General features: G+C 39.7%; 1 protein-coding gene across 2 annotated transcripts in view; it reads right to left on the bottom strand.

Moving 5' to 3' along the window:
• The window catches only part of LRCH2 (leucine rich repeats and calponin homology domain containing 2), a 122354-nt gene that overhangs the window by 50603 nt on the left and 50229 nt on the right, over window positions 1-21522 (bottom strand). For both annotated transcript variants that reach the window (XM_054580403.1, XM_054580404.1), the window contains exons 7-11: window positions 21069-21156; window positions 20460-20571; window positions 19731-19828; window positions 19577-19635; window positions 17653-17760 (exon numbers count right to left, since the gene is read on the bottom strand). In XM_054580403.1, coding sequence (XP_054436378.1) covers window positions 17653-17760; window positions 19577-19635; window positions 19731-19828; window positions 20460-20571; window positions 21069-21156 — 465 coding nt within the window. The remainder of the gene's footprint in view (window positions 1-17652; window positions 17761-19576; window positions 19636-19730; window positions 19829-20459; window positions 20572-21068; window positions 21157-21522) is intronic.

Below are 21522 nucleotides of genomic sequence, written 5' to 3'. Positions count from 1 at the left end.
AAACAGGAACCCCTAAACTACAGCAGCTAAAGCCAAGAAAATACAGAAAAACGCAACCCCAAAAAGCATAGGGGCGCTCTCTGCCAGAGACAGGTGGCTGGGGATGCAAAGAGACATTTAAAGGGCAAACGCAAAAGTTGCAGCGGCAGCCACCCTCCTTGATCGCTGGGTAGAGGTGGCAGCAGGGTGGGCTGGTGCCTGGGAAAAGACTGGTGAGGAAAACTTTGTGAAGAGAACTGACAGGGGGGCCAGTGGAGCCCGGGTGATAACGCACCTCCCACCCTGCAGCTACCATCTCGCTCAGGCATAAGGGAATCAATTAACCTGCCTTTTGTGCCCTCCGCACACAGCTTGTAAGCGTGTGAGCTACGGGGCTGAGTGCAGACTGGCAGGGAGAGCCTTGAGGAGACACTGGAGACGAAGGCGTTGGGGAAAGAATAGGAGGAGGAACCGGGGAGTCCCGACTCCCTCCCCGTTCTGTAGTCTCCATTGTGGGCTGGAAAGGCGCGACCCCAAAGAGGCAGAAGAGTGGAGCACAGGAACCAGACTGCCTGCGATTGAAACGTAGGCTGCACAGGTGGTGGATCTTTGGCCGAAGGGGTCACAGAACTGCACAGACACCCCCGAGGAGAGACTAGAAACAGAGGCATTGGGAAAAGAATGGGAGGAGGAATCGGGGAGTCCCGACTCCTTCTCCTTGCCGTAGTCTCCATTGCGCGGGAAGAGGCCACACCCACAAAGAGCCAAAAGTGGAAAAGCACACATAGACACCCCAAAAACATCGAGTGCAGGTGCGCACACCTGCACTGAGAGGCCGGCGATGGTTGGCCAGCGTGTGTGTGACCCGCGCGAGCTGGCGAACGCTTGCACCCGGCTGGCAAGGCCTCCCACAGATTGGCACCTATAGGGCCTGCGAGGGAGTGCACAGAGCAGCAAGGGCAGGCTTAAATTGACCCGCCCCGCCCGCGATTGCTCACAAAGTTAGTAGATCTAGGCCGAAGGGGTCACAGAATTGCCCAGAGTCCCTGGAGGAGAGACCAGAGACAGGATTGACCAGAGAGTCCTGGAGCTGAATTCCTCCTATTTCCGTAGTCCCCATTTGGCGAGGACAAGCAATGCACCCAAAGAGCAAAAAGCGGGGAAAACACACAATAGAAGACCCTAAACTGACCAGTGCCAGGGAGCTCGCGGGCCAGAGGGGCTGGATGAGTAAGCGAGGTCGCGAATAAGCCGCCTGGGCTGGGGCAAGCACACGCGAGCCCAGGCGGGCGGGATATCCAGCCAGGCCGGGGAGCCCAATCAAGGAGCCAGCGTGAGAGTGCAGAGCGATCCCAAAAAATACTCCAGCCTTAACCAAAGGGGTCACAGAGCTGCCCCAAGCAGGAGTCAGATACAGACCCGTAGACTCCTGGAAAGCTCAAACAAACAACCCAAACTCATATAGGGTCAACAACTAACATCATCTGAGGCAGGCCCAGAAAGAAAAGTAAAGGAGAAAATAAATAAATAAATAAATAAATAAATAAATAAATAAATAAATAAATAAATAAAAACACCAACCTACAACCATAAAAGTTTAATCCACAAAGTCAGGAAATCTAGACAGGCCAATTGAAGCAGAAGCAAAAATAAATAAAAAATAAGTAAATTCCTTAACGGACTCTCACAAAAATGGGAAGAAAAAGAAGTTGCCCCCAAATGAGTGGAAAAGGGGATTCCCCACACAGAGAGCTAAATGAAATAGAGGCAAGGGAACTATCAGATATGGAATTCAAAACAATGGTTCTAAGGAAGCTCAATGAGCTCAGCCAGCTCAAAGAGAACTATGAGAAACTGCAGAGAAACTATCAGGATCTTACAGCAAACTATATCAGCCTGGAAAAGGACATAGAAACTATCAAGAAGACACAAGAGGATATGAAGAATACCATTTCTGAATTGAAGAACACAGTAGAAGGAATCCAAAGCAGGTTGGATGAAGCTGAGGATCGAATCAGTGAGATGGAGGATAATGTAGAACACAACTTCCAGAACAAACAAGAAATGGAAAAATGACTCAAAAAGAATGAAGAGGCATTGAGGAAAATGCAGGACAACCTGAAACGCAAAAATCTCCGCAAAAGAGGGATACCAGAAGGAGAAGAGGAGGAGCAAGGGATAGAAAACCTCCTCAAAGAAGTAATGATGGAAAATTTCCCTAATTTGAGGAGAGAAAGGCTCTCAGGGATCCAGGAGGCACAGAGGACCCCACTCAAGAGGGACTCAAAGAGGTCCACTCCAAGACACATCATCATTAAAATGGCAACTATCAAACACAATGAGAGACTCCTTAAAGCAGCAAGGGAGAAGGAGAAAGTAACATACAAGGGGGCCCCGATACGCCTAGGAGCTGACTTCTCAACAGAAACACTACAGTCCAGAAGGGAATGGCAACAAATACTCCAAGTCATGAGAAGCAAGGGCCTACAGCGAAGGTTGTTCTACCCAGCTAGGCTCTCTATTAAAATAGAAGCGGAAATACAGAGATTCCGAGACAAGAGAAGGCTAAAAGAATATATCTCTAACAAACGAGCACTCCAAGATATGCTAAGGGGGTCTGGTTTAAGAAGATGAAGGAAAAAATGAGAGACAGAGGAACACAGGTACAAAGAGAAAAGATGAGTAAGTTTCTATCAGTAATATCTCTCAATGTGAGTGGAATAAATGCCCCAATCAAAAGACACAGGGTATCTGAATGGATAAGAAAACATGACCCACACATATGCTGCCTACAAGAGACCCACCTCAGAGCAAGAGACCTACACAGATTGAAAGTAAAGGGATGGAAAAAAATATTCCAAGCAAATGGGCATGAGAAATAGGCCGGGGTTGCCATACTTGTAACAGACAAAGTAGATTTCAAAGCAAAGGCCATAAAAAGAGACCCAAAGGGGCACTTTATAATACTTAAAGGAAGAATCTATCAAGAAGACATAAACATTATAAACTTATATGCTCCCAATATAGGAGCCCCCAAGTTTATAAGGTAATTGTTCAAAGATTTTAAAAAAGATATAGACAGCAACACACTAATAGTAGGGGATTTCAACACCCCACTGTCAAAAATGGACAGATCTTCCAAACAAAACATTAATAAACATATTGTGGCACTGAATGACACACTGAATCAAAGAGACTTAACTGACATATATAGAACCTTACATCCCAAGGAAGAAAAATACACATCTTTTCAAATGCTCATGGCAGTTTGTCAAAGACAGACCACATGGTAGGACACAAAGAAAACCTCAGCATATTCAGGAAAATTGAAATAATACCAAACTTTTTCTCAGACGACAAGGGCTTGAAATTAGAAATCAACCTCAAAGAGAAACTTCAAAAACTTGCAAACTCATGGAGACTGAACAGCACACTATTAAACAATGAATGGGCCAATAATGACATAAGAGAAGAAATAAAAAAAATTCTGGAAACAAATGAAAATGAACAGACAACAGACCAAAACCTATGGGACAGAGCAAAGGCAGTCCTGAGAGGGAAGTTCATAGCAATACAGGCTTACCTAAAAAAGATACAAAGATTTCAAATAAAGTCCTAACACTACAACTTCAAGAACTGGAAAAACAACAACAAATAAATCCCAGAGCAAGCAGAAGGAAGGAAATAGTCAAGATTAGAGCAAACTGAATGACATAAAGACGAAAAGAACAATTCAGAGGATCAACCAATCCAGAAGCTGGTTCTTTGAAAAGATTCATAAAGTGGACAAACCTTTAAGCAGACTCATCAAGAAAAAAAGGGAGAGGACCCAAATTAATAATATCAGAAATGAAAGAGGAGAAATAACAACTGATACCACAGAAACAGAAAGGATCGTCAGAAACTACTACGAACAATTATATGCCAAGAAATTTGAAAATCTTGATAAAGTGGACAAATTTTTAGAACAGTATAATCTTCGAACGCTGAAGGAGGAAGAAACAGAAAGCTTGAACAGACCGGTAACAGCTGGGGAAATTGAAGCAGTAATCAAAAAACTCCTGCACACAAGAGCCCAGGGCCGGACAGTTTCACAGGAGAACTTTACAAAATATTTAAGGAAGAGCTAACCCCTGTCCTTCTCAGACTATTCCAAAAAATCCAAGAGGAGGGAAGACTCCCAGACTCTTTCTATGAGGCCAGCATCACCCTGATCCCAAAACCAGATAAAGACACTACAAAGAAAGAAAACCACAGGCCCATTTCTCTCATGAACATAGATGCTAAAATCCTCAACAAAATATTGGCAAACCGCATCCAGCAATACATTCAAAAGATTACCCACCATGATCAAGTGGGATTCATCCCAGGGATGCAGGGATGGTTCAATATGCACAAATTAGTAAACGTGATACATCACATAAATAAAAGAAAAGACAAAAACCACATGATCATCTCGATAGACGCAGAAAAAGCATTAGATAAGGTACAGCACCCATTTATGATCAAAACACTCAGCAAAATCGGAAGAAATGGGGCATTCCTCAACGTAATAAAGGACATATATGAAAAACCTACAGCCAATATTATAGTTAATGGGCAACAACTAAAAACTTTCCCACTACAATCGGGAACACGACAAGGATGTCCGCTTTCACCACCTCTTTTCTACATGGTATTGGAAGTCTTAGCCACAGCAGTCAGACAAGAAAAAGAAATAAAGTCATTCAAACAGGAAAGGAGGAAGTAAAACTATCATTGTTTGCAGATGACATGATAGTGTACATAGAAAACCCTGTAGACTCTACCAAAAAACTCCTCAACCTAATAAGTGAATTTGGCAAACCAGAAGGATACGAAGTCAATATTCAGAAATCAAAAGCATTTTTGTACACCAGAAATGAAATAGAAGAAGAAATCAGAAAAAAAATATCATTCGATATAGCATCAAGAAAAATAAAGTACCTAGGAATAAATTTAACCAAGGAGGGAAAAGACCTGTACGCAGAAAACTATACAACATTGAAGAAAGAAATTAAGGAAGACACAAATAAATGGAAGCATATACCGTGCTCATGGATTGGAAGAATTAATATCATCAAAATGTCCATACTACCCAAAGCAATTTATAGATTCAACGCAATCCCTATTAAGATACCAATGACATATTTCACAGAAATAGAACAGACATTTCAAAACTTTATATGGAACCATAAACGACCCCGAATAGCCTCAGCATTTTGAGGAAGAAAAACAAAGTAGGAGGGATCACAATACTGGACATCAAACTGTACTACAAAGCCAGTATACTCAAAACAATCTGGTACTGGCACAAGAACAAATCCATAGACCAGTGGAACAGAAAAGAAAGCCCAGAAAGAAGCCCAGGTCTATATGGGCATCTAATATTTGAGAAAGGGTTCAGAAGCATAAAATGGAGCAATAATAGCCTCTTCAACAAATGGTTTTGGGAGAGCTGGACGGCTACATGCAAAAAATTGAAATTGGATCATCAGCTGACACCATACATAAAAATAAACTCAAGATGGATAAAAAACCTAAATATAAGTCGCAACACCATAAAAGTCCTAGAGGAGAACATCGGCAGGAAACTCTCAGATATCCCATGCAGCAATTTTTTCACTGATATGTCTCCTAAATGAAGGGACATAATAGAAAGTATAAACAAGTGGGACCTCATCAAAATAAGAAGCTTCTGCACGGCTAAACAAAACATCAGCAAAATGAAAAGGGAGCCAACCATATGGAAAAATATATTCGCTAGTGATACATCAGATAGAGGTTTGATCTCCAAGATATATAGAGAACTCACTCGACTCCACTCCAAGAAGACAAACGATCCAATCAAAAAATGGGCAAAGAACCTGGGCAGACGCTTTTCCAAGGAAGAGATACAGAGGGCCCAGAGGCATTTGAGAGGATGCTCGGCATCACTAGCCATCAGAGAAATGCAGATCAAATCCACCATGAGGTACCCTCTCACTGTGATCAGAATGGCCATCATAAACAGATCCACAAACAACAGGTGCTGGCGAGGCTGTGGAGAAAAGGGAACCCTAGTACACTGTTGGTGGGAATGCAGACTGCTGCAGCCACTGTGGAAAGCAGTGTGGAATTTCCTCAAAAAGCTGAAAATGGAACTGCCTTTTGATCCAGTGATTCCCCTGCTGGGACTATACCCTAAGAATACCAAAATGCCAATACAAAAGAACCTATGCACCCCAATGTTCATAGCAGCACAATTTACAATAGCCAAGTGTTGGAAGCAACCTAAATGCCCATCAGTAGATGATTGGATCAAAAATTATGGTACATATACACAATGGAATACTATGCAGCAGAAAGAAAAAAAGAACTACTAATCTTCGTGTCAGCATGGATGGAATTGGAGAGCATTATGCTAAGCTAAATAAGCTAGGGGGCGAAAGACAAATACCATATGATCTCACCTAGAAATGGAACCTAACCAACAATACAAAGATGCAAGGAAAATAAGACCAGCAACACTGAAAGGAAAAGAAATCAACAGAGACAAGAGGGAAGGAGGGAGGGGGAGCGGGGAAAAGGAATGGCAGGGGAAAGTCAAGGAACATATAGCAAGGACTCATGGACAAAACCGAAGGGGAAGAGCTGAGGGAGGGAAGGTGGGAGGGGGCAAGGGAAAGAGGTGGGGGGAAGGCAGAGACAAATGTATTTAAAAAGTAAATAAATTAATTAAAAAAAAACAAAAAAAAAACAAAAGTAAAAAAAAAAAAAAAGAAATATAATAATCCAAGAGCAAGCCCCATAATCTTGGGGCCCTGCCCTAGTGATGGTCCAGAGATGGGGAAAAACTATCCCACTAAATACGTTTTAAAAGAAGAGTGGAAGACAAAAATAAAGTATATTTTTAATATATCCTGTGTTCAATGTACTACTTTCCATTGTTTTCAAATAAAGCCAACTGGTTAAGCATGAAATAAAATTTTCTCATGACGATTCAAATTTGTCCACTTGAACACATAGGAATTAATATTTTTATACATAATGGGATATTTTAGAGGAAGAGATTCATCTCAAAATTAGTGTCTTCTTAATGCTAAAAACTGGAAACAGAGTTTGGCTAATTTGTGATTCCTAGTGTGTTCAGCTGCTGTGATAAGTTCTTTCACTGTGGAGTATTCATTCCTCACAAACCCAGGCCTCCCCCTTGGCTTCCCCAGATCGCTTCCCTACTCAGGCCAAAGTTCTGTATGACATTAAGGCCAGGGACCACATCTTAATTATCTATGGACATGGTGCCCCTATGACTTGGTAGGAACGGTTATATAGTCGATTCTTAATAACATTTTGTTATACATTTTCTTTTATACGTTTTTTAATAAAACTTTTTTATAAGTTTTTTAACTCAAAAAAAAAAGAAATGAAATTGAAGCAGTAATCAAAAACTCCCAGCAAACAAAAGTCCTGGACCACATGACTTCAACGTGAATTTTACCAAACATTCTGAGAACTAACACCTCTCCTTCTCAAACTATTCCAAAAATCTCAAGAGGTTTCTTGAGATCGCAGACTCCCGAGCTCATTTTACAAAGACAGCATTACCCTAATTCCAAAACCAGATAAAGATACAACAAAGAGAGAAACTTGTAGGCCAATATCCTTGATGAATATACATGCAAAAATCATCAACAAAATATTAGCAAACTAGATCCAGAAATACATTATAAAGATCATACACCGTGATCAAGTGAGATTTATCCTGTGGATGCAAGGTTGGTATAATATTCACAAATCAATAAACGTGATACACAGTGTAAACAAAATAAAGAATAACAACCATATGATTATATCAATAGATGTAGAAAAAGCATCTGACAAAATCCGACACCCATTTATGATAAAAAAACTCTGAGGAAAATGGGAATAGAAGGAACATATCTCAACATAATAAAGGTTATGTATGGTAAACCTACAGGTGACATCATAGTCAACGTGGAAAAGTTAGAATTGTCTTACTTAAGACCAGGAATAGGACGAGGATGTCCACTTTCACCATTCTTGGTCGGCATAGTAATGGAAGAACTAGCCACAAAAATCAGACCAAGAAGAAAGAATAAGAGGCATCCAAATAGGAAAGGAATAAGTAAAACTGTCATTATTTGTCATTATCAGATGACATGATACTAAATAGAACCCTAAAGAGTCCACAAAAAACTACTAGAATTGATCAATAAATTCAGTAAGTTAGTAGGATACAAATATTCAGAAATCAGTTGCATGTTTATACACCAATAATAAACTATTGGAAAGAGAAAATAAGAAGACCACTTCATTTCCAATTGTCTCAAAAAAAAAAAAATAAAGCCTGAGAATAAATTTAACCAAGGAGGTAAAAGAACTCTACTGAGAAAATTATATGACATTGAACAAAGAAATTGAAAAAGATACAAATAAATATAAGTATATAACATGCTCATAGATAGGAAGAATTAACATCATTAAAATGCCCATACTACCCAAAGCAATCTATAGATTCAACACAATTCTTATCAATATACAAATGGCGTATTTCATAGACATAGAACTAAGAATGCAAAAACTTATATGGAACTACAAAAGAAACCAAATAGCCATAGAAATGTTCACAAAAAATAAAGAAAGTTAGAGGTATCACACCACCTGATATCAAACTGTACTGCAAGACAATAGTAACCAAAACAGCATGCTACTGGAGAGCCCAGAAATAAGTCCATGCCAATATGGTCAATTAATACTTGACAAATAAGCAAGAACATACAAAGGGGTAAAGACATTCATTTCAATAAACAGTGTTGGGAAAATTGGACAGATACATGCAAAAACTAAAACTAGACAACTTTCTTTCACCATATATAAGAATAAACTCAAAATGGATTAGACTTAAAAGTAAGTCTCAAAACAATAAAATTCTTAGGAGAAAACACAGACAGTAAAATCTAGGACCTTTCCTTTGGCAATATTTTTTCTGATATATCTCCTCGGGCAAGGGAAACAAGAAAAAATGAACAAATGGGACTACATCAAAATAAAAAGATTTTGCACAGCAAAGGAACCCATCAACAAAATGAAAAGACAACCCACTGAATGGGAAAACATATCCGACAATGATACATCTGATAAGGGGTTAATATCCAAAATGTATAATGAACTCAGATAAGTCAACACCAAAACAAACAAACAAACAAACAATCCAATTAAAAAACAGACAGCAGGCCTGAAGACACTTCTCCAAAGAGGACGTACAGATGGATAACAGACATATGAAAAGATGCTCAATATCACTAATCACCAGAAAAACACAAATCAGAACTACAATGAGATATCAACACACACCTGTCAGAATGGCAATCCTCAATAAATCCATGAACAGTAAGTGTTGGTGAGGATGTGGAGAAAAGGGAACCCTAGTGCACTTTCGGTGGGAATGCAGTGCAGTCACTACGGAAAACAGTATGGAGGTATCTCAAAAAAAATTAAAAACTGGAACTGCCTTATGACCCCAAGATTCCACTTATGGGTATATATCCAAAGAAAACCAAAGCACGAATTTGAAAGGACATAAGCACCCCTAGGTTCACTGCAACATTATTTATAATACTTAATAAATGGAAGCAACCCCAGAGTCCATCAATAGGAGAGTAGATTAAGAAAAATTGGTATGCATATACTGTGGAATATTACTTGGTCATAAAAAATAATGAAATCGTAATGCTTGCTACAGCATGGATGGACCAGAGCGTTTATGTTAAGTGAAATAAGTCAGCCACAGAGAAGAAAAAAGATGGCGGAGGAGTGAAAGGGAGTCACGCTGACCTCCTCCCAAAACCAAACTGGAATTGCAACTAAATAATGGAGTAATCACCTGGAAAGCAGTGGAGCGATAGTGGGAGAGGAGCCTTGGTGCCGCGGACAGTGGATTCGACTCTCACACATCCCAACGGGTGAGAATTGCGGTGGAGGCTCGAGAGGGTGGGCTGGGTGCGCACGGGTACTGGCACCAGAGGGACATTGAAACGGCCAGTTAGCGTCCCCCCGAGAAGAACGGGGTCTGAATCAAAAACAGGAACCCCTAAACTACAGCCGCTAAAGCCGAGAAAATACAGACAAAACGCAACCCCAAAAAGCTTAGGGGCGCTCTCTGCCAGAGACAGGTGGCTGGGGATGCAAAAAGACATTTAAAGGGCAAACGCAAAAGTTGCAGCGGCAGCCACCCTCCTTGATCGCTGGGTACAGGCGGCAGCAGGGTGGGCTGGTGCCTGGGAAAAGACTGGAGAGGAAAACTATGTGAAGAGAACTGACACTGCAGCTGGTGGAGCCCGGTTGATAACGCACCTCCCACTCTGCAGCTACCATCTCCCTCAGGCATAAGGGAATCAATTAACCTGCCTTTTCTGCGCTCCGCACACAGCTTGTACACCTGTGAGCTACGGGGCTGAGTGCAGACTGGCTGGGAGAGCCTTGAGGAGAGACTGGAGACGGAGGCGTTGGGGAAAGAACGGGAGGAGGAACCGGGGAGTGCCGACTCCCTCCCCGTTCGCTAGTCTCCGTTGTGGGCTGGAAAGGCGCGACCCCAAAGAGGCAGAAGCGGGGCGCGCATGAACCAGACTGCCTGCAATTGAAACGCAGTCCGCACAGGGGTTGGATCCTCGGCCGAAGGGGTCACAGAACTGCCCAGAGGCCCCTAAGGGGAGACTAGAAACGGAGGCACTGGGGAAAGAATGGGAGGAGGAACCGGGGAGTCCCGACTCCTTCTCCTTGCCGTAGTCTCCATTGCGAGGGAAGAGGCCACACCCCCAAAGAGCCAAAAGCCGAAAAGCAAACATAGAAACTCCCAAAACACCCAGAGCAGGCGCACACACTTGCGCCGAGTGACTGGCGAGAGTTGGCGAGCGTGTGTGTGACCCACGCGGGCTGGCGAATGCTTGCACCTGCCGGCAAGGCCTCACACGGACTGGCACCCATACGGCCTGCGAGGGATTGCACAGAGGGGCAAGGGCAGGCGTAAATTGACCTACCCGCCGCGATTGCGGAGCAGCCCACAAAATAAGTAGAGCTTCCCAAAGTCCCTGGAGGAGAGACCAGAAACAGGATTAACCGGAGAGTCCTAGAGCTGATTTCCTCCCATTTCCGTAGTCCCCATTTGGCGAGGGCAAGCAACGCACCCAACGAGCCAAAAGGCACCCAAAGAGCCAAAAGCGGGGAAAACACACAATAGAAAACCCTAAACGGACCAGTGCCGCGAAGCTCGCGTGCCAGGGAGGCCAGATGAGCACGGGAGGTCGCGAATAAGCCCCCTGGTCTGGGGCAAACACATGCGAGCCCAGGCAGGTGGGGGACCCTGCCGCGCTGGGAACGCGCTCAAGGAGCTCTCGTGAGAGCGCAGAGAGATCCCAAAAAATAGCCCAGCCCTGACCGAAGGGGTCACAGAGCTGCTCCAAGCAGGAGTCAGGCACAGGCATTAGACTCCTGAAAGGCTCAAACAAACAACCCAAGGCCCTATAGGGTCAACAACTGACAGCATCAGAGGCAAGCCCAGAAAGAAAAGTAAAGGACAAAAATACTTAACAGACTCTCACAAAAATGGGAAGAAAAAGAAGTTCTCCCCAAATGAGTGGAAAAGGGGACTCCCCACAGAGAGAGCTCAATGAAATAGAGGCAAGGGAACTATCAGATATGGAATTTAAAACAATGGTTCTAAGGAAGCTCAATGAGCTCAGCCAGCTCAAAGAGAACTATGAGAAACTGCAGAGAAACTATCAGGATCTTACAGCAAACTATATCAGCCTGGAAAAGGACATAGAAACTATCAAGAAGACACAAGAGGATATGAAGAATACCATTTCTGAATTGAAGAACACAGTAGAAGGAATCCAAAGCAGGCTGGATGAAGCTGAGGATCGAATCAGTGAGATCGAGGACAAGGTAGAAAAAAGCTCCCACAAAGAACAAGAAATGGAAAAACGGCTCAAAAAGAATGAAGAAGCATTTAGGGAAATGCAGGACAACCTGAAACGCAATAATATCCGTATAATAGGGATACCAGAAGGAGAAGAAGAGGAGCAAGGAATAGAGAACCTCCTCGAAAAAGTAATGATGGAAAATTTCCCTAATTTGAGGAGAGAAAGGCTCTCAGGGATCCAGGAGGCACAGAGGACCCCACTCAAGAAGGACCCAAGGAGGTCCACTCCAAGACACATCATCATTAAAATGGCAAATGTCAAAGACAAAGAGAGAATCCTCAAGGCAGCAAGGGAGAAGGAGAAAGTAACATACAAGGGGGCCCCGATACGCCTAGGAGCTGACTTCTCAACAGAAACACTACAAGCCAGAAGGGAATGGCAACAAATATTCCAAGCCATGAAAAGCAAGGGCCTACAGCCAAGGCTGCTCTACCCAGCTAGGCTCTCCATTAAAATAGAAGGAGAAATACGGAGTTTCCCAGACAAAAGAAAGCTAAAAGAATACATCTCTACCAAACCAGCACTCCAAGATATGCTAAGGGGACTGGTGTAAGCAGATGAAGGAAAAGAATGAGACAGAGAGGAACACAAGTACAAAGAGAAAAGATGAGTAAGTTTCTATCAGTAATATCTCTCAATGTGAATGGACTAAATGCCCCAATCAAAAGACACAGGGTAGCTGAATGGATAAGAAAACATGACCCACACATATGCTGCCTACAAGAGACCCACCTCAGAGCAAAAGACCTACACAGATTGAAAGTAAAGGGATGGAAAATAATATTCCAAGCAAATGGACATGAGAAAAAGGCTGGCGTTGCCATACTTGTATCAGACAAAGTCGATTTCAAAGCAAAGGCCATAAAGAGAGACCCAGAGGGGCACTTTATCATACTTAAAGGAAGAATCTATCAAGAAGACATCAACATTGTAAACTTATATGCTCCCAATATAGGAGCCCCCAAGTTTATAAGGAAATTGTTGGATGACTTCAAAAAAGATATAGATAGCAACACACTGATAGTAGAGGATTTCAACACCCCACTGTCAAAAATGGACAGATCTTCCAAACAAAACATTAATAAACATATCGTGGCGCTGAATGAAACACTGAATCAAAGAGACTTAACTGACATATATAGAATCTTACATCCCAAAGAAGAAAAATACACATTCTTTTCAAATGCTCATGGCAGTTTTTCAAAGATAGACCACATGATAGGACACAAAGCAAGCCTCAGTAAATTCAGGAAAATTGAAATAATACCAAACTTTTTCTCAGACCACAAGGCCTTGAAACTCGAAATCAAACTCAAAGAGAAACTTCAAAAACTTGGAAACTCATGGAGACTGAACAGTACACTATTAAACAATGAATGGGTCAATAATGAGATAAGAGAAGAAATCAAAAAATTTCTGGAAACAAATGAAAATGAACAGACAACTGTCCAAAACCTATGGGACACAGCAAAGGCGGTCCTAAGAGGGAAGTTCATAGCAATACAGGCTTACCTTAAAAAGATAGAAACATTTCAAATAAAAGATCTAACACTACAACTTGAAGAACTGGAGAAACAACAACAAATAAATCCCAGAGCAAGTAGAAGGAAGGAAATAGTCAAGATTAGAGCAGAACTGAATGACATAGAGACGAAAAGAACAATTCAGAGGATCAACCAATCCAGAAGCTGGTTCTTTGAAAAGATTCATAAAGTGGACAAACCTTTAAGCAGACTCATCAAGAAAAAAAGGGAGAGGACCCAAATTAATAATATCAGAAATGAAAGAGGAGAAATAACAACTGATACCACAGAAATACAAATGATTATCAGAAACTATTATGAACAATTATATGCCAAGAAATTTGAAAATCTTGATGAAATGGACAAATTTTTAGAAAAGTATATTCTTCCAATACTGAAGGAGGAAGAAACAGAAAGCTTGAACAGACCGATAACAGTTGTGGAAATTGAAGCAGTAATCAAGAAACTCCCAGCACACAAAAGCCCAGGGCCAGACGGTTTCCCAGGAGAATTTTACAAAACATTTAAGGAAGAGCTAACCCCTGTCCTTCTCAGACTATTCCAAAAAATCCAAGAGGAGGGAAGACTGCCAGACTCCTTCTATGAGGCCAGCATCACCCTGATCCCAAAACCAGATAAAGACCCTACAAAGAAAGAAAACTACAGGCCAATTTCGCTGATGAACATAGATGCTAAAATCCTCAACAAAATATTGGCAAACCGCATCCAGCAATACATTCAAAAGATTATCCATCACGATCAAGTGGGATTCATCCCAGGGATGCAGGGATGGTTCAATATACGCAAATCAGTAAACGTGATACACCACATAAATCAAAGAAAAGACAAAAACCACATGATCATCTCGATAGATGCAGAAAAAGCATTTGACAAGGTACAGCACCCATTTATGATCAAAACACTCAGCAAAATGGGAATAAATGGGGCATTCCTCAACGTAATAAAGGCCATATATGAAAAACCTATAGCCAATATCATACTCAACGGGCAAAAACTGAAAGCTTTCCCACTAAGATCGGGAACACGACAAGGATGTCCGCTCTCACCGCTTCTTTTCAACATCGTAGTGGAAGTCCTAGCCACAGCGGTCAGACAAGAGAAAGAGATAAAAGGCATCCAAATAGGAAAGGAGGAAGTAAAACTATCATTGTTTGCAGATGACATGATAGTGTACATAGAGAACCCTGTAGACTCTACCAAAAAACTCCTCAACCTAATAAGTGAATTTGGCAAAACAGCAGGATACAAAGTCAACATTCAGAAATGAAAGGCGTTTTTGTACACCAGCAATGCGATAGAAGAAGAAGAAATCAGGAAAAATATACCATTCGATATAGCACGAAAAAAGATAAAGTACCTAGGGATAAATTTAACCAAAGACACAAAAGACCTGTATGCAGAAAACTAAGCAACATTGAAAAAAGAAATTAAGGAAGACACAAATAAATGGAAGCATATACCGTGCACATGGATTGGAAGAATTAATTTCCTTAAAATGTCCATACTACCAAAAGCAATCTATAGATTCAACGCAATCCCTATTAAGATACCAATGACGTATTTCACAGAAATAGAACAGACATTTCAAAAATTTATATGGAACCATAAACGACCTCGAATAGCCGCAGCAATTTTGAGAAAGAAACACAAAGTAGGAGGGATCACAATACCGGACATCAAACTCTACTACAAAGCCACTATACTGAAAACAATCTGGTACTGGCACAAGAACAGACCCATAGACCAGTGGAACAGAATAGAAAGCCCAGAAATAAGCCCAGGTCTCTATGGACATCTAATATTCGACAAAGGGGGCAGAAGCATAAAATGGGGCAATAACAGCCTCTTCAACAAATGGTGTTGGGAGAGCTGGATGGCTACATGCAAAAAATTGAAATTGGATCATCAGCTGACAACATATACAAAAATAAACTCAAGATGGATAAAAGACTTAAATATAAGTTGCAACACCATCAAAGTCCTAGAGGAGAACATTGGCAGGAAACTCTCAGATATCCTACGCAGCAATTTTCTCACTGATATGTCTCCTAAAGCAAGGGACATAAAGGAAAGAATAAACAAGTGGGACCTCATCAAAATAAGAAGCTTCTGCACGGCGAAAGAAAACATCAGCAAAATGAAAAGGGAGCCAACCATTTGGGAAAATATATTTGCTAATGATACATCAGATAGAGGTTTGATCTCCAAGATATACAAAGAACTCACTCGACTTTACTCCAAGAAGACAAATGATCCAGTCAAAAAATGGACAAAGGACCTGGGCAGATGCTTTTCTAAGGAGGAGATACAGAGGGCCCAGAGGCATTTGAAAGGATGCTCTGCATCACTAGCCATCAGAGAAATGCAGATGAAAACCACCATGAGGTACCACCTCACACCGGTCAGAATGGCCATCATAAACAGATCCACAAACAACAGGTGCTGGCGAGGCTGTGGAGAAAAGGGAACTCTAGTCCACTGTTGGTGGGAATGCAGACTGGTGCAGCCACTCTGGAAAGCAGTGTGGAATTTCCTCAGAAAGCTGAAAATGGAACTGCCTTTTGATCCAGTGATTCCCCTGCTGGGACTATACCCTGAGAACACCAAAACGCCAATACAAAAGAACCTATGCACCCCAATGTTCATAGCAGCACAATTTACAATAGCCAAGTGTTGGAAGCAACCTAAATGCCCATCAGTAGATGACTGGATCAAAAAATTATGGTACATATACACAATGGAATACTACGCAGCAGAAAGAAAAAAGAAGTACTAAACTTTGCGACAGCATGGATGGAACTGGAGAGCATCATGCTAAGCGTAATAAGCCAGGGGGCGAAAGACAAATACCATATGATCTCACCTATAAGCGGAACCTAACCAACAATGCAAAGAAGCAAGGAAAATATGACCAGCAACACTGAAAGGAAAAGAAATCAACAGAGACAAGAGGGAAGGGGGGGCAGGGAAAGGGAAGGGAAGGGGAAAGTCAAGGAACAGATAGCAAGGACTCATGGACAAAACCAAAGGGGAAGAGCTGAGGGAGGGAAGGTGGGAGGGGGCAAGGGAAAGAGGTGGGGGGAAGGCAGAGACAAATGTATTTAAAAAGTAAATAAATTAATTAAAAAAAAAAAGAAATAAGGCAGCCACAGAAAGCCACATACCACATGACTTCACTTATATTTGGAATCTACACAACAATATAAATGAGCAAGCAAAACAGAAACAGACTCATATATACAGAGAACAGACTGATGTTTGCCAGAGAGCAGAGTGGTTGGGGGACTGGGTGGAAAGGGTGAAGGGATAGAAAAGTACAGATTGAGACTTACAAAATAGTCATGAGTATTTTAAGTACAGCATAGGAAATATAGTCAATAATATTGTATTAACTGTGTATGGTGCCAGATGTGTACTGCTAATATCGGGGGTGGCAAGAACACTCTGTAAAGTATACAATTGTCTAACCACTATGCTATACACCTGAAACTAATAAAAAAAAATGTTGAGTATAAACTGTAATTGAAAAAAAGGGCTTCCACTGATTTTATTTCACTCACACAATGTCTTTGTCATTGCCAAACATAAGCACCTGGTGACAGGCTAGCCAGAGGGAGAAATGTTAGCTGACCAACGAAGAGACCAAAGTGAATCTGTGACCCTCAAATTATCATGCTGATTTAATCACCCATTATATAATTCAATTCATTTGTAAGACATTTACATATATCCCAAGTAATTAGGAATCTGATAAAAAGCACACTATATACTTATGATATAGACATAAAAAATGCTTATCATGTATCTAATGCTATTGTGAACTAAAACGAGTATCAACAAATAATCAATTAGTATCTTGCACACAGGGATAAAAAAGAGATACTTAAGCAATGATTAAATAAAATGACAATGTGAGTATGTTCTCTTAATTGTATATGTAACTTTACATTTTCCTCTTAAGTATTTCCTACTGTCTTTTAGCATTAGTCTCTTCAAATAAATCTTAAAATAGCCCTATTTTTTACTGGAAACTTCATATACTTTATTGGATAATCTTTAAATAATCAGATTTGATAAATATAAAATTTGCCTATTTAAATCACATTACCAAAAAAAAAAAAAAATACCTGTTCTTTTGCTCTTGCTGCAATAACTGAGCGGCTACTTTCTTCAAATCAGTTACTTCCTTCAAATCCCCCTCCTCCTCCTCAGCAAGTAACTGTTCTTTTCCAAGTCTGAAAGGTGACACAAACATGGTTATCCAAAAAGTAAGGCAGAGGATTTTTTCATTTATTTTATTTTTATTTTTTGTTTATTGAATTTACTGGAGTGACATTGGTTAATAAAATTATATAAGTTTCAGGTATACAATTCTATTATATATCCTCTGTATATTGTTTACTGTGTTCACCATCCCAAGTCAAGTCTCTCTTTATTTTATACCAGCTACCAGAATTAGAAGCCATTTTTTTGTTCTTAATACCATGCAAAAGCTAAAGTCTTAATGTATTTATATTTAAAACAGCAAAATAAGAATAAGGACTATTTAAAGAATATAAAAACATATCTATCCTCTCTACTAGGCAGAAAATATGACATACTTGTTATATTAATATAATTAATGGCTAACAAAGTAAACTGTAGTATTACTTTTTTTTAATTTCCAAAATGAGTTATACCCATAATAATTTAATAATGTATACTCCCCAGTCTTAAGTGTAATAAGAACTGCAGAAGTCTACATGGCCAATCCTTATAAATAAATATAAAATGTTATGAAAATTTTATCTTATTAAATCACCTTTATATCAGTTTATTTATATTGAGCTTTAAAATCTCTATGCAAAATGTTTAAGTAGAAAAAATACAAAATAGGTTCAAATAAGATTGGGAAACTCTCCCAAAAACTCATTAAAATATATAATTTTTATAATTCAAAGAGAACAAAGAAATTTTAAAATAAATTGTCTTCCAAACTCTAGTAATTTTATCTCAAAGGTATTCATTTCAAAAAAACAGTATCAAATCCTAAGACTGTATCTTTACCATAACTTGCATGCCACTGGTAACCCTCAAGTTTAGGCAACTGTCCTCATGGGACAAGGTGAGAGAGTAAAAGAATTAAACATATAGAGTATAAGACAAAGCAATGCACCTCCTTATGGTATCCCAGAGATGGTTAATTAAATGACTGCTTAAAAAGATATCAATGAGGTCATTTAGAGGAAGCACAATGTAGAGAAAAAAAGTGTAGGGACCAGGGAGAGCACTGTTTACACCCCAGGTTCTACTGGACCCTAGCTAAGTGGTTCTAGGAAAGAAACTTCAGTCTCCAAACTTCACCTTCCTCATCTGTAAACATGGGAACAATATTTACTCTGCAGGATTTAGTGAAAATTATATAAGAACCATGGGACGGCATATAGCACAGATCGTGGTACATGGTAGCTATTCAACAAATGTGCCTCCTTTCCTTCCTGCAGCTATGAAGGAACTTAAAGGAGTGACTGAAAAATGTGGTAGGTCATATTCCAACATTTCATAAGATAAATGACACAGGAAAGATCCAAAGAACAGTTATTTTAATAAAATATCAAATACCCTTAAATTTACTATAACCAGTGTGATAGAAAGTATATTTCCTCAATAAAAGAGTTAGACTAAGAGTCAGAACACCTGAGTTGCAGACATTTGAAAATGCTGTCTGTTTCCTTATTTGTCATATGATGCCAATACCATCTATTTTAAAGTCTTCTTAAATAGCTCAAATGAAGCAATGTATGTGAAAGTACAGCCTCCTTAGAAATGATCATATAAGGCATTATTATATTCTAGGGGAAAACAAGGTATATACTACACTCAGTCTAAATGCTTACGATAATTTTCAGTTTAATTAATGAGTGCAAGCAGATGAAATATTTGCCAATTAATTATCTGAATAATTAATAACAGGTAAACCAACAAAAGTATATTCTTTCAAGTAGGAGTATCTTTAAAATATTTCAAGTATTTATAAGTATCATTTCAATTTGAGAATTTGCGTGCGCTTACCTTTTTTCATCTCCTAATTCTTCATTTTTCTGAGATTTTTCAGGGCCTTTTTCTTTTCCCTTATATAAAAGAAAGTTACCATTTAAATTGTATGGTCCATTTGTGTGAGATCAAGGGGAACATGTTATTAATATTTGTTCAAAGTTTTCTTTACCTTAAGGAAAGAAACAAAGGATCCAACATGTGTATCTCCTTGTTCGGAAACTGCTACATCTTCTGTGTTGGGGTCAATAAAATCATACACCTCTTGGTCTAAGTATAAAATAATATTTATTAAAATATATGGCCCTGACCAGTGTGGCTCAGTTGGTTGGATATTGTTCTACAAAGCAAAAAGTCATGGGTTTGATTCCCAGGGGGCACATGCCTGGGTTGTGGGTTTAGTCCCCAGTCGGGGCACACTGGAGAGGCAACCAATTGATGTTTCTCTTTCTCCCTCCCTTCCCGTCTCTCTAAAAATAAGTAAATAAAATCTTTTAAAAAAATATGAATAGTGCCCTGCCTGTGTGGCTCAGTTTAGCATTATCTCATAAACCAAAAGGTCGCAGGTTCAATTCTCAGTCAGTGCACATGCATGGGTTGTGGGTTTGGTCCAGGTCGGCACATGTGTGAGACGCAAGTGATCGTTGTTTCTCTCTAACATCAATGTTTCTCTTCTTCTCCTTCACCCTCCCTCCCCCTCTCTTTAAAATCAATAAATAAAAATTGAAAAAAATACATGAATAGTGTGCTCTGACACCGCAAGTGCTTAGAATAAAAGTGTATTTTCTCAATGAAAGAGTTTGCCAAAGATAATATTTTTCGAGGCCCATTTTTAATAAAAGATCCATCTTTAATAATGGCTATGTACATAAAATAAATATAGCAAAACCATATGGATTACCTTTCTGAGAATCAGGTTTACTTCCAATTGAGTGACTGTCATTTCTTGATGTCTGCTCTCTATTTGATTCTGAGACTTGAGAGTGAAGGCTGATTGTGTCATCATCTGATGGCTGAAAGAAATAAGCCCAAGCACCAATAAGGCATTTTAAACATATGATTAAGAATTAAGTTACTTTAATTTCACATATGAAGTGTAGAATATTTGCTTTACATCTCCAGTTTCAACACAAAAAGTAGTGTGTTAAGGTTTACTGCTTTGCTTTTAAAATGTGTCTATTTTCATTTGAAGTCATAAAATGTAATGAGGTGCCCTGGCTGGGTAGCTCAGTTGGTTAGAGCATTGTACCAATATGCCAAGGTTGCAGGTTTGAGTCTCCAGTCAGAGCACATACAAGAATCAACCCATGAATGCGTAAGTAAGTGGAAGAATAAACTGATGTTTCTCTCCCTCCTTCTCTTTCTCTCTTCCTTCCCCCCTCTCTAAAATTGATAAAAAAATTTTAATGTAATGATTATACTTTTAAGAAAAATAAATATATGCAGGTATCTATTTCAAAGCTCTAATAAAACTTTAAAATAAAATAGATCAGCAATAAAGAATACTCACTTCTGTTGCAGATAATCGTTTCTCTCCATTATCACTTCCAATTCCAGAGTCAGGGCCAGGATTTTTATTTGGATAAAAATCCTCCATACTACGGAAACAGAAATTCTAAGAACAGTTAGGGGTTTCTTCCTAAATAGATAATATAGATTTGACCTAAAATTTTCCCATATAATACACAATATGCACTTTTGATGTCTAAGATCCTTAAGGACACAAGAGGAAAAATGTCAGAAATCTTCCTACAAAACACTTTGTGTCCCTCATGAAATATTTTTCCTTTGTGTGCTCTGTTATAAAGTGTCAATTGTTAACAATAGGCTTTTATTATTTCTTCTAAGAAGTTCAGAAAAGTAGATAGTCCTGCTACAAAATCATCTTGATAAAAAAAAACCTTTCTGTTTTTGGTCATTGGTTTGATAAATTTCACTACAGAATAATGAGACATTTTCAAACA

Source organism: Pteronotus mesoamericanus, unplaced genomic scaffold (genome assembly GCF_021234165.1).
Source record: "Pteronotus mesoamericanus isolate MK-2021 breed Mesoamerican mustached bat unplaced genomic scaffold, CSHL_Meso_final contig_58, whole genome shotgun sequence".
Lineage (NCBI taxonomy): Eukaryota > Metazoa > Chordata > Mammalia > Chiroptera > Mormoopidae > Pteronotus > Pteronotus mesoamericanus.
The sequence above is the reverse complement of the archived record's forward strand: the minus strand, read 5'-3'. Positions and strand labels throughout refer to the sequence as shown.